Below are 15399 nucleotides of genomic sequence, written 5' to 3' on the forward strand. Positions count from 1 at the left end.
GGTTAATAAGTCCTGTCGATAGAAAACAGGCAAAGGTCAGGACAGCCATAACACTAAGCGTGAAGGCAAAGATTGTATTTGCTCGAGAGAGGAAAGTATTCATGTCGGCAAGGTTCAGGTTTCAGGATTTTCACCAAAATATTTCGGCATTAACTGAAAAGTGATTCGCTCTGTATTAAAGGTTTCGTATTTGTAAATATTTGCATTATCTCTAGATTATGTTCTGTGTATATGTACGAAGAAATATTGAATTAAAATTAATAATGACACACAAGGTGTTTTAAATATATTTATTAATTTATTACAATAAAATACAATATTTATGTTTCCGATTGTGTCATTGCCGTCAGTTTCCGTCAATCTTCGACTGGTTCTTCCGAACTTCATCGTAAAGTTCCGGAATCTGTTCTCCCGATTTAATTTTTCCTCTTGGTATCAATGTGATTCTTCATTCATTCTTCGTCTGAGTTTCCTAAAATAAATAACAGACATATATGATGTGTTGATTCATGGCATTAACTAGAGAAATGGTGTGACTAGGAAGCCTCTGTAGAGACAGTTGAACATTACCACTATCAGTCACTGCTGTAGAGCCAAAGACTCAGCGTTGATGTAGTCATTCCCACTGCTAGAAATAGTAGCCAAATCACATCCTATAGTCTTTTAAAAAATGGAGGTGCTGGATAATATAATCTTGCGTTCTCTATGCATGGGAATAAGAGGGGTTGGTCATGACTGGAATGCATTTCATTATAGATCTGCTGATCTGAGGTTAAACAGTAACATTTGTAGAATCACTGCAAACTCTACATGGCAGTTTGACCGGCTAAAAATAGCAGTCAACATCCTACCTCCCTTCCAATCACAATCTACTATCTTAAAATGAAAGGAGACTGAAAATTTGTCGAACTAGGTGTATAAATAACACATGGTGGTCGCAGATGGATTGTCTTAAATGAAGAGGATTTCTAATTCCTAGATTCTGGGTTTCTTCTTTAGTCGATTTTGTTTAATCCCACCAGAACGAATAAAATATGTACCAGGCATATACGGCGGAATAGTGTAAAGGAATTCATTCAATTATATTCTTTTTTAAATATTTGAGTTTATACTCCTTCAGATAAATTATTTTAAAGTGATATTTCAAAGCTAGAAATAATTTTAAATACGTTTTAATTAAATTTTAGATATTAGTTAAGTAGTCTGAAGAATCTGCAATGATTCTACAATTTATAAACGTTCTTAGTTGTAGTTTTGTGTAGAAATTTATAATCTGCATCATCATCATCCTCATTCTATGCCTGCTTTCCATGCAAGCATGAGTTGGAAGAGTTACTGTGGTTCAAAGGTACCGGATAGGTCAGAATCGCTTCATTTCTTGCTTGGTGTCTACAGCTGGATGCTCTTCTTATCACCAACCATTTTATAGAGTGACTGGGTGTCTTTTTATCATAACACCTGCACAAGTGAGATTGTCAAGTCTTTGTGGGGTCAATGTTATATTATTGATATAGAGCAATTACCTAAGACTGTGCTTATGGACAGGAATGACCATTGAAATAAATATGGTACATTTATTGTGTTTAACTTTTTACATCTTTACATGTGTACAAAAGGTGTATTTATAATAATGGTAAAGAACATTACTCTGTCTGAAGACAATGAATGAAGATTTACCACACAGATGTCGAAAATTATCTTGTTCACTCTGTTATGTTGTATATGCACCAACAAATACTGATCAGCCAGTAAACATTTACATAGGTACTCTGGTCTCTCATAAAAGGTTAGCCATGCCTTTTATGGCATATGAGGATATTGTGGTTCATAGCTGGAAACCAGAGTTGGTTCAAAAGAAAGCAAAAGCCAGACACATACTCAATGAGACTAAAGACTATGAATCATTCTCCACTCATTTACCAATCAAACTATGGAATGTACGGGGTGTACTTTATCTTGGCACTAGCACTAGAGAGGTGGCCATGTACTGTGTAAGACTAAAGAACTCTCACTGCTCACCGACGTGTTCAGTCACTTAGAGCAAAGACTCAGAAGACAAATAATGGACAGAATGTTTGGTTGAGAAGTGAATATATGTACATTCACTTCTCATGTAAAGAAGAATGGAATTCAACCTATCTGTATTCAATCACTATTGTTATCAATTAGTTTCTCTCACCCATCACAAGGTTTAAAGACTTGTTTCTATCCAATACATCATTCCATATTCATCTGCGCCGCTAGTCGCTACTCCCTCTTCCCCAGGCTACCTATCATTGATTTCTCTGACTATCACCCAACTCTTCTGCTATGCATCACTTGTTGATTCCCTCAAAAACAAACCTGTAACTGCCTTACTTCCATTACTCATCCCTCAACCACCTCCTCACCCACAATCACTCCCTTTCCTTATTATATTCCTGCTCTTTTCACTCATTCACCCTGGATTTGCTTCTGTCATTGCATCATTTTCGAATATTCCTGTGAGTCATCTCACTGCTTGAATGAACAGAGAGTAGTGAAGGTTTTTAGTCTTACAGGAGTACAAGGCAACCTCATAAGATCTGGTATCACGATAATGTATATTCAATAGACCAGTAGATGTCTTAAAATGGCTGGCGTCTGTGCTGAAACATTGCAGGGTCAAGAAGACTCATTAGTCTTGCTGAGGACATGACAACCTCTTCAGTTTTGGTGCCCCAATAAAATGTTCCCATTTGATTCTGCAAAGAGGTTGGCATTAGGAAATGGACCCAGCTTTAGAAACTAAACTGAAAAAGAAGTACACAAGCAAATATAATTCATTGACCAGTTCTAGGAAGGCAGTGACCCTGAATAATCACTGATATGGACAATGACAGTCTGTGCAACCCATGCCAGCATGGAGAATTAACTTAAAATGATGATGCTGATTATCATCATCATTACACATATGCATACAAGTATACACACACACACACACACATACATATGTGTACATACATACATACATACATACATGCAGACATGCATACATGCATGCATACATACATACATACATACATACATACATACATACATACATACATACATACATACATACATACATACCTACCTATCTATATGGTTCAAATGTACAGAAAACAAAAAACAAAGGCAAGTGAGGAACAACAAAAATAGATGCTCAGGAAAAATGGAAAAGTCTTTGATGTTTTGAGCCTCTGCTCTCAAGAGGAAGGGATGAGAGGGAAAAAATGGAAAGAGGAAGAATAAAATGTGTTGGGATTAACCCTTTAGTGTTCACATTATTCTGCCAAAATTAATCCTTTTTTATCCACATTGTTTTGAACTAATCATGCCTTATCTTCTAGCTTTGAGATTTTGATGAGGTAGTTGTTAATTTTTAAGATGATATTGTAGGGTTGGTGTGAGAGACCAGATATGGCCAGTTTGAACATAAAACAGGCAGAGTACTTTTGGCCGGATATGGCCGGTTTAAATACTAAAGGGTTAATGATTGATGAAACAACTCTATGTTGGCTTGAAACATCAAAGACTTTTCCATTCTTCCTGAGCATCAAACTAATACACCTGCTTGTTGTTCCTTCATTTGTCTTCATCTTTTGTTTTCTGTAAATTTGAACAACATACATACATACATACATTATTATTATCATTATGGCTGCCCCCTCGTTACTGGTGCTGTGATCGAATGTGACTTTTTAGCCCAGCTAAAGATCTACAATGTCTTGTACAGAATTGGCAACTAAAACCTTTACTGGTAATAGCCGGCTGTAGTTGTAACTGGGCTTCATGTACCTTTGCATGTTGTTTAAGTCCTCCTGTCGAATTACACTCTCTTCCACATGCCTGACAGATATGATTAGTATGGTGTGTTACTCCACCACCAGTGGCCAGGTTGTCACTCATCTATCTCGCTTTATGACTATGAAGATGACTCTTGAGTTCAGCTTTACTGAGGCAGGGTCTTGCACAGACACATACATACACATATATTTACATGTACATGCATGCATGTATGCAAATTTGCATTCAGCAGATATAATTGATCAGAGAAACAGTAACAATTTGTAAACCATTTCAAGGATTCTCCATTTGAGGTTCTTTGGTGAACATTTTCACACAAACACATAAATTTCAATAGACACACACACACGCATAAACAGTAATAAAATATACACACTTGTGCTCTGTTGTAGTACACACACACATAAAAGTGCAAGTTTATCCATACACACACACATCAACCAATTCAGGTAACCACAAGTCCACTTTGTTAGTGACCAGCTTGAATTCTTCAATGGTAAAATTTTAAATCATTTCAAGGAAACACACATACATAAGCACATGCATATACACATACCATACACACATGCATTTATACATAGAGAGAGAAAGAAGCATTCATACATACATATATGCATAAGTACATGTACACGCATACATACAAGCATGCCTACATACACATATACACATAAATACATTACATATGCTACACACATCATTATCTGCTGCCGAAGCTAGTTTCTGTTCTTCATAATCTCTCCTTCTTTATTCAATTCTTAAGTAAAACCTATTCTTATTCCCTGTTGTATTCATTTACTGACTTCTCTTCCACTATGTTGTCTACTGAACTAATCTAACTTCTTCTTCTTCTTCTTCTTCCCTTTATATTTATATCCTTTTCCTATAATTATAGATTTACCATTTAGCTTGATTTAATTCTTTATTATTCTTCTGATATCTTTCTTTCATTATTCTCATTGTTTCTAGTTTCAGCCATTTCTGCATTAAAGAATACAGATTCATATTCTTTGTTTCCCTTCATCTCTTGTTGTGAATTCTTTAGTACTGTGTTTTGGTATTATGTTCCTCTGGCAGAAACAATAACACATTCACTTCTACAAGACAGAGAATGAAAAAGAAAAACAAAATGTAAAGAAAATCTAGTTTATAAAGGATTTCTTTGATAACCAATAGATTTGGTAGAAAGATCTTGTTTCTTTTTTTTTTAATTGTAGTTATTCTTTTATTGGAATCTAATGAGTAGCAGGTACTTCTTTTGAACGAAATCTTTGCAATGGCACACATGTGGTTTATTTTGAAGATCTTGGAGATTTTCTTTGAAACCCAATTGCAGCAGTGCTATTGCTAAAATTCCCATCACATCAGTCAGTTAGAATTGTTTGCTGATTATGTTACATATATTTCAAAAAGGTTATCCTTATCAGAAAATTTATCCACATTTTGGCCTTTTCTTCTAATTCTCTTTCAGAAACTGTCTCAATTTTCATGAAGTACCAATTGTCTATGGCAACAGGAACAGATGTTTAGAATATTTTGCTTCCAAAATACATCAAATGTCAGGATGAAATCTAAGACCATCTTACTTTCAACCAAATTCTGTTCCTTTATAATTTGCAAAGTGAAATAAATTATTTTTCCATGAGTAAATTTCAAATTTTTGGCAGAACCGTTTCCTGTTGCCAAAGGGTAGAGTTCACTGAAGGATTCTCTTCCAAATGGTAAACTTCTTCACAGAAAAATATTTCACTCAACTGCAAACCACCTTCATAAGAAGCAGCAGCTAAATCTCCCTCAGACCATTCTTAAGTTCACCAAATTCTGTTGTTTCAGTGTAATGTCCTTAATCTGGGATTAGCTGATCTGAGAACTTTATGCACAGGTCTCTGTTCCCTGACATCTTTCATAGATAGAGTGCCTCTATATAGTGTGCCTTAGTGGCACACTATATAGAGGCACTCTAACAATTGTAATCTGTGTGTGTGTGTACACACACACATTAAAATTGTTTAACATCTATTTTTCCATGCTTGCATGAGAAGGACAGAGTTTGTTCAGGTGGATTTTCTGCAGCTGGGATGCCCTTCCTGTCACTAACTTTTACCTCTTTTCAAGCAAAGTAAAACTCCCTTTGACTAGACACGTTTTCATTGGAAGGGCACCACTTGCATGATGGTGACATTCATATACAACTATCACTTGATGCCAAGCAAACGAGACAGTAACACACACACAAACAATATATAAATACATATACAACAGGTTTCTTTCAGTTTCCATCAACTAAACACATTCATAAAGCTTTAATCAGCTTGGGTCTCTAGTAAAAGACACTTGCTCAAAGTGCTATGCAGTGGGACCATGGGGTTGGGAAGCAAACTTCTTACCACACAGCCACACTTGCACCTATACGTCTGTGTGTGTGTGTGTGTATGAAGGTGCATGGCTTAGTAGTCAGGATGTTATACTCACAATTGCAAGATAGTGGGTTCGATTCCCAGAAGGGGCGTGGTGTTCTTGAGCAAAGCACTTCATTTCACGTTGCTCTGTGATCATGTCGACACCTGACTCCTGGCAACCAGTTGCACCTGTACAGGTAATGTTGATTTGATGGAGGGAGAGTGAGTTTATGCCTACACAAACATTTGATCACTATAAACAAATCGTCCGTGTCTGGTTGTTCGCTAAGAAATTGTCAAACCCTCATACATCGTCTAATGACAGGAAAATCCGTCATATGTATATATGCACTTATTAACATCAATATTGATTTCCAATTTTGGCACAAGGCCAGCAGTTTCGGTGGAAAGAGTAAGTCAATTACATTGTCCCCAGTGTACAACTGGTACTTATTTTATTGACCCCAGAAGGATGAAAGGCAAAGTCAACCTTGGCAGCATTTGACCTCAGAAAGTAAAGTCAGAAGAAACGCTGCTAAGCAGTAACGATTTACCAGCTTGCTGCCTTAATTACTCTTGTAGACGCGAAGAGGCACGAAATTTCTTGCCCGGATGCTCTGTGACGAGCCCCAACAGTGCCCTTCCCCTTTGCTTCTATTGACTTTTGATTGATCCCCAAGCTGAAGGAGGCTACGGCAAGGGTCCCAGACACCTTCACCTCGGAGGACATTCATGGGTGGAGCACCAGAACAAGTGCATTGCAGTATGAGGGTCCTGCTTTGAAGGAAATCAGAGTTTTGCACTTCTTTGAAATGTGTCTCTCCTGAAAAATGTCTCAAAACTTCTGGAATGCATATTGTATAGACAGACAGACAGACAAAAACATAAATATACTTATATGTGTGTGTGGAGGCACATGGCCTAGTGATTAGGGTGTTGCACTCATGATCATGAGACTGTGGTTCAATTCTCAGGTTGGGCAGTATGTTATGTTCTTGAGCAAAACACTTCATCTCACTTTGCTATGTGACCATTTCAATGTCTGATGCATGGCAAAGTCCTAGTGGCAATGTCAATTTGATGGAGGGAGCGAGCTAATGTGCAACACAAACGTTTGGCTACAATAAAGAAATCATTGGTGCAGGCTGTTCGACAAAGAAATTGCAGTCTTTCTCAGACCACAACAACCAGATAAGCATTATATATGTTTTTATACATAAATATACACACATACATTGTGTGTGTTTGTGTGTATAATTGTGGAAGGAACCTGTTGAAGAGGTAGACACAGGACAAGGTGATGAAATCTGATCTTTGGTTGTTGAGCTTCACAGAGGCGATTGACAAGTGACCAAGACTTCTGGCAATTTGCTGTTTGAGAAGCTAAGCTAAGAGAAGTCATGGTGTTGGCCAGTGCCAGTGGACACATAAAAGGCACTTATGCCAATGACATGTAAAAGACACCCAGTCCACTCCGAAAATTGGTTGATATTAGGAAAGGTATCCAGCCATAAAAGACAACTGGAGCCCTGGTGCAGCCCTTCAGCTGACCAGCTCCGGTCAAACCATCTAATCCATGCCACTATGGAAAACAAATGTTAAATACACAAAGCACCATTTGAGCATGGTTGATGCCAGTGTTGGCTGACTGGTCCTGTGCCGGTGGCACGTAAAAGGCACCATTCAAGATTGGTCGTTGCCAGTGCCACCTGACTGGCTCCCATGCTGGTGGCATGTAAAAAGCACCCACTACACTCTCAGAGTGGTTGGCATTAGTAAGGGCATTCAGCTGTAGAAACTTTGCCAGATCAAGATTGGAATTTGGTGCAGCCATCTGACTTGCCAGCCTTCAGTCAAACCATGTCAGCATGTAAAGCAGACATTAAACAATGATGATGATGATATATATGTACACAGGCATGGTTATGTGGTCAAAAAGTTTGCTTCCCAACCAGATGGTTTTGGGTTCTGAACTGCATGGCACCTCCAGCCATGTGTTTGTCACTATACATCCTGATTGATCAAAGCCTTGTTGAGTGAAAAGAAGCCCATCAAGTGTGTGTGAGTGAGTTTGTGTCTTCTTGTTTTGACTTTGCATGGTAGCCGTATCATTGTCATCCATTTCCAATAATCTGCAAGAACATGTCTGGCCATGGGGAAATATCACCTGACTTGGAAACGGTTAAGGATTGATGATAAGAAGAGCATACAGCCGTAGAAAACTCGATCCAACCAAAGCAAGCATGGAGAAGTGGGCATTAAAACAATGATGATGGTGGTGACAATACACATTCTCTTTTTCAAGTGGTGGCACTACACCATGCCAGGAAATTCTGTTCCTATCAGATCAGTTTCATGTTGTGTTTCTCTGCTAATAACATCAATGTAGATGTATAGTCTTTAAGGGGGCAGAAATTTCCAGAATGTAACATCCTATCAGGACTGATGCTCAATACAACAGCAGTGACTAGCAAAGCCTACCCTAAATTGAACAATAGTAGAAATGAATAGATTGGGCGCATAGATCTTGTCTTGGACTCATGCTCTGAGATGTTTTCAGATCTCAAGATCAGTGAATGGTTGAAAGTGCATGGACAAAGAACATTTTTAGAACTACCAAACCACACCAACACTAATGACAGCATTGCAACTCTACATCTAGGATGTAGTAAAATCTGAATCTCAAAGACTATTCCTTCCTCTTCAGCTCCCTATAACACTTCATCCCTGTCAGTTGTTGACCTTTGACATAGTACATCTTACATATTTGTTGAACTGCTGCCAAAACACCGTCTCTAACTGATCACCCTCCCGCGCACACCCCAATTCACTTTCAACAGCTATTTTACATTGTCCCCTCTCTGCCAGTTTCTCTTGGAATCCCCTCCCACATACACCCATCCAATCCATCAAGGTTGTCAAAGCCAACATCATCATTTTTGTCAGACCAACACCTCATCTCTTTAAATAACTCGTTAATTAGAACAATCTAACACTACAAACTTTGTTGCTAAGTAGAAGTGGAATAGGTAGAATATTCCAAGTGAATAGCCAAAAGAAATTCTCCAAAATGTTTATTTCTGTCTATGATGGAAAGAGGGGACATTGCTGTCTTCTCCCAGCACCACCAGACCAAAGTTCATGGCATTGTAGGTCCATAAGCAAGTGTCCTTAGCTAAGACACTCGGTACTAAAACAATATTTTGGAACGACTGCAACAGCTTGTATCTGTGCCAGTCACATTGCAACACCAATAATCACTTCTCAGCAGTTTCACTAACAAAACATAATTTAAACTTTAAAAAAATAAACTTTAAAGATGTCATGGGTGGAGTGTCCCCCCACCCTTGGTTTACTTGAATGAAACTTCAAAATTATGTTATTATACAAGAGTAGAAATCATTTGATATCTCTTTAGTTTTGTGTTGTTGTTAATCCATATAAATAAACCAGTACTGAATTTGTAACTTCAGATTGCACGACCATGCTGGAACATTTAGATTAGTTTTAGGCAAGTATAAGTGAAAGAAACTCACTTCTTTTCCCTTTTTTTCAGTCCTATAATATTTAGTTCATGCTAGGGTTTGAACTTACAACAGACTACTCCAAGTCCTCAACAAGCAACTTTTAGCATACAATAAAACAATGTCAACATTCAGTCATCAGAAACTTCTCGGCCAGCTTCCACCCACCCCACCCCCTTTAAAATTACATTTTACTGTCTTTAATGTTAACTTTCTAAAAAAATACAGAAATCCTATTTTGATTCCTATGAGAAATCGTTCCACTTCTGTTAGATATCTTATATCATGCCTGACATTTTAAGCATAAAATGACTTTTTTCTTTCTTCTCCCAAACAAGATCAGAATTTTTAGGAAATCATCATCATTTTCAAGAAAAGAAAGACTTTAAAATCTCTTCCTTCAATTAAACCGACCTCTAAGGACTTCATAACACATTGTGCTACAGACTTAGTATTTCCCTCCAGACACCTTTGTTAAATGAAACAGTTCAAAATACAACAAAATTCTTCAAGAACGATATCTGATCTTGGGGTACCGTATTTTTTTCTTTTCATAATTTTTTTTTGTTTTTGGCTTTCTTTAATATTTCCATTACTTACAGAAACCATTTTCTTATATTCCAAACAGTAATCAGAAATCTAACAAAAGTTCAAATAAAATTCCTCTCAACTGTTTTGGCACACACTCTATTAGCAGTGTTCTCTTCACAAAATCTTTCTCTAGCATATAAGTTGCTTTGCTTTTCTTTCTTTTTTTTTTAAATCATCTTGTTCCATTTTCTTGCAATGACCCGAAATATTTTATATAGAACATGTTAGTTTGTTGTTTTTGGTTGTTTTTTATTTTTTAATTACTCGTTAGGTACTTTGTCCATCATACTTGAGTCTTGATCACTGGACTATTGTCTCATACATGACATTTATTTTTGTATGTTATAGCATAGTTTGCTGGTTCGTTTTTTTTTTTTTTTTACTTCCTCTTTTACATTGAAAGTAAGCTAAATAATCAATTTTAGCTCAATACAATAGCAAAAACATCTTTATTGGAAAAATTTCTCTTAAATTAGCAATAAAAACCCCAAACTCATTTTTAAAATTATTTCGACAAGAAACAAATATATTTTTTTTTTTAATTTTGAAATTCATCAAAGCTGCATCAGTTTCCAAAAAGATTGATTTGAAAGAACATAAAGATACCATCAATAGAACAGTAGAATTCTGAAACATTTTGGCTGGTTTAAAAAAAAAAATCTGTTTATAAACATCTCTTATTGTGTTGTTGGGCAACTTTTTTTTCATTAGTTATGAGGGGAAAAAAATATTAAAAAGGTAACAGAAGAGAGACATGAAAATAGTTTCATATCAGGTGATTGAAAAATATAAACAAGGGCATGGCAGTGAGGTTTTCAAAGCTGAAAAAAACATTTTTTATGCAACTTTGTTGGTCAGAAAAGAAGAATTGAAGTGTGATTGCAACTTGAAATTCTTAGCAATAAGGAAATGTAAATATGGGAGCAGTCCCGTGTAAAAAGGCAGATCAAGCATTGATTGTGGGTAGTGCAGCTGACGCATGCACTGACACAGGGTAGGAGGATAAGGTAGGATAGATAGGTAAATAGAGAGACAGGCATATACACAGGTAGGTAGGTAGATAGATAGATGGATAGACACACAGATCAATAGATAAATAGACACAGATAGATGGATGGCTAGATAGGTAGATAAACAGGACAGTAAATGTTTGGTTTCTTAGTAGAATACATTTTGACAGACTGAAGAATTAGCTGTCATAGAAACAATATTTAGAAAGTGAATATGCTTTGACACTGTAAAGTGCCGACTTCACTCTGCAGAAAAACAACTACCACCACAAGTAACCAATTGGAATTCTCTACAATGGTTAATAGGTTTCCCTTGTTTTTGTTTTGTTTTGTTTTTTTCAATAATCAGACATTTGTAAAAAGTGGCATTAGTTGTCGTGTGAAGGGATATCTGCATAAACTGCTATATTCAGTCTTCCACCATGTTGAACCTGGTCACTGCTCCCAAAAGAAAATTCCATAAAGGAATCATCTACAAACAGCCCTGTATTGCTCCTTCTCTATAGAATCACCAATCATTCTCAAAGTCACATAGAAAACCTTTGTTCATGCCAGTTCCATCTATCAGTCATAGATTTTTAATATTATAAACATCCAGCATGTTGTTTCACAAATATGGAAATAACATCAGACTTAAAAATCATGAAGAACAAGTTTCATATATTCCAACACTAACCCTTACACCAAGAAGAAAACAGTTCTTTGGTGAAAGGCAGTGTTCAGAATTGCGTTAATTTATTTTTCATTAAACCCCTAATTTCAGTTCCAAATCATTTTATTTATATCTTAGTTTTGTTTTGGTTTTTATGGATATAAAATTCATTTAGGATTTCTTAAATGTTTATTAAACCACTTCTAGAAGACATATTTTTCAGATTGGTAAAAGAACCCACAAATTTGTAAGGAAGAAGGGATATAGTCAGTTGAAATGAGCCTAGTATATGACTGGTATATATGTGCTTCTCCCTGGAGAAATGAGAAGCAACATTGACTATGGCAAGATTGGATTTCGGAATGTATAAGGACGGGAACTAAATACTGAAAAGGTGGCATTCTGTCTGTGACCACCACCATTTATATCATTCCAAGCATCTTAGCAACATTCTGACAAACACTTAAATGTTACTATACTGCTTTATATACATAAATATGTGAAGAAAGAGTATATGGTATTACATTTATTCCATGGTCTACAATTGTTTCATCAATGTGCAAGTGACTGACCAAATATCCAATAAACAAGGATGTCAACAATTTAGTCATGTGTATTATGTAATGCACACTGCATTACACAGCTCCAGCAGTCATTTTATCATAATAACCAATCAGAGAAATATTATATCATTTTTAAACAAGAATATTATTGACAGTGACTTCAAAGTTTTGGCCAGTTAAGCCATCACCGGACAAGTAGTTCAATGATGACTTAACTGGCCGAAACTTCAAAGTTACTCTCAACAACATTCACGTTTAAGAATAATAAACTTGTACTCTACAAAAGTATAGAGCAATCCATCAAATTAATGTAAAATTGTTTTTATTCTAACTGAACATAAAAACAAACATTAATGTATGTATAAGGTTCCAATTCAAACAGCAGTCAATCCTGGTTATTGAAGGTCTAGGAATTGAAGATATTCTCCAAGACATTCTAATGTTCTGACAATCCAATATAAGAAACACTTTCCATCATTTGCAGATGTTAAGATGAATGAAGCAGAGGAATGGGAAGGAGGGAATGCCTTTTAGAAGTATCTAGTTTCACATCTTGGTCTTCTCGCCCACATCAATTTTGCTTTTCGTCATTAGTTTGGGATCAATAAATACCAGTAATATACAGGGGATAATTCAACAGACTATATGTCTCCCTTGCAAAATTCATGTTGTGCCTAGTCAGAAGAAACCATGAAAAATCCTGAATCCAAATATTGAATTATGACTACTTCAAAATTGTTTAACTTGTTAATTTTAGCTTTCAACTATTTTAGAAATAGAAAACACACTAAATTTCTAATTAAGTTAATTACAGAAAATGATTTTTGCAGAGAAAAATCATGTAAAATCCATGCTTTGAAAGAATTAAATTATACATTAAAAAATTTTTTTTTTGTCATTTTTATGTGGGTGGTTTGTTTTTAGTGTGTTAACAGGAGAAACTAAGACCAGAGTCCCAAAGGAATAAAGAAGAATCTAAGAATATTGGTTAGAACAAAGGTATGCATCTGCTGCTACTTGCCTTAATTCTCATGCAACTATTATAGAGAAAAATTTCATCAAACTATACATTTCCTAAACTAACCACCTTTGCTTGACTAAGTCGACATTAATTACCCCAAATATTCTCTGACATTCATTAACCAACATCTGAAACATTCTTCACTCAGACACCAATGTTTCCCTCCTGGAAATACAAAATTCTTATGTTGAACTTGCAACTTCATAAATTTAATTTAGAATTCACATCAGTTTCTGAATAAATATTATCTGAGAATCATATTGCTGCACCCTCTTATTTTAGATAAAACATCAAGAATGTCATCTATTGTCACAGAATAATTTCTCACATATATGGAAATATTCACTTCTATACCAACATCATGAAAAGGAACCAAAAAAAAAAAAAAAATCCACTCTCAGTTTTCCCTATCTTTTGAACAATGGATTTTGCCTCACCAAGTATATTTCGTAATTTGCATAAAGTTATTCCTAATGACAAATGGTTGTTAGGTTGTAATCCCACATATAATCACTGTTTTCTATATAAAAATCTATTCTTTTACTTGGTGATATCTAACACAGAAAATAAACACTAATATTAAAGATTAACCTTTAAACAGTTTCATTTGAAATACAAACAAATCACTTCCTAAGATCAAAAATATTCCAAAAACAAAACAGATCTTACATTTGAAACTCATGAAAACAGCTGGATTTTACAGCAGCATTTAGTTTGAAATTCTAAAATTATTGTATAAAAAAGAATACGGAAGAATGCTAGCCATTTATATATCAATTTAATAGACTAAGATTAACTTTTTAAATATTTCTTGCATTTCACTTTCTTCATAAATTTCAAAGATATTCCATCTTATGAATTAAAACTATTCAATTGAATAAATTCAATAGTTTAAAAATATATTTTTAATGGTTTGATAAATATTTAGAAAGTAAAAGAAAGGTTTAACAAATATTTTATTGCAGAGAAATATCTCAAACCGGTTTTAAATGAACTATTTTTACTAAATAAATTCCACTAAATTTCAACTTAGTGCTCTTTTACATTTGACTTGGACATTAATTTCAAGATATTCATAGAATTAGAAAAACTTGGCAATATAAAGCAGGTTATTTTATAAGAATTTACACTGACTGCAAACTAGCTATATTATTGGACATTCCAATAAGTTTAATTTATAAAAACAAGTAAAAGATATTTACAGTCATCCTTGATTGTTTTAGGGAAGGGAGAGGGGAAGGCATCCTAATGGACTTTAAATTGTAATTAAATAAAATTTCCTTGATATTTAGAAAAAAAAAGTTGTTTATTAAATCTAAGTCTTAAAAACTATAAAAGAAACATTTCTTCAAGTTGTTTTTCAACTACATGTACAGTTGTCACCATGCATATTTCACTAATTAATCAAACAAATAATTAATTGCTTTGTATAGATAGTGTCTGGAAACACTCATATAACATTATACAATATTAATTTGGTGTGAAAACTCGTATGGCGGCATTGTGAGAAAATTTTAAATAGGACATTTAAGGGGAGACTATGTGTTGGGAGGAAATTAATGAATTAGTTCGTTAAAAAGGTCAAATCTATGTTGTTAAAATAATTTTCAAGTATTCTTATAAAATATAACTAAATTACCGATATGGAAAAATTCTGTCATTAAGAGTTTCACAACTTTATCATTTACAGCAGAATTTCTTGAGATCCCTGATTAACTCTGAATCATTTTTTTTCTGTTAATCTGAATGAAACAAGTTCCCTTCACTGTTTGTCCTACTTTCTACCAGTTTTTGTCTCACCAAAGATGCCAATGCTATAAGCAACAAGATATTAA

At 35.0% G+C, this 15399-nt stretch overlaps 1 protein-coding gene across 1 annotated transcript in view; it reads right to left on the reverse strand.

The window, feature by feature from the left end:
- LOC115218427 (signal peptidase complex subunit 3) overlaps positions 1–181 on the reverse strand; it is a 20424-nt gene extending 20243 nt beyond the window's left edge. The window contains exon 1 of the mRNA XM_029788236.2: positions 1–181. This exon is cut by the window's left edge and continues 40 nt beyond it. Within this exon, the coding sequence (XP_029644096.1) occupies positions 1–103 (103 nt within the window). The 5' untranslated portion in view covers positions 104–181.
- Between the last annotated feature and the right edge of the window lie 15218 nt (positions 182–15399).

Source organism: Octopus sinensis, linkage group LG13 (assembly GCF_006345805.1).
Source record: "Octopus sinensis linkage group LG13, ASM634580v1, whole genome shotgun sequence".
In the NCBI taxonomy this organism is placed as follows: domain Eukaryota; kingdom Metazoa; phylum Mollusca; class Cephalopoda; order Octopoda; family Octopodidae; genus Octopus; species Octopus sinensis.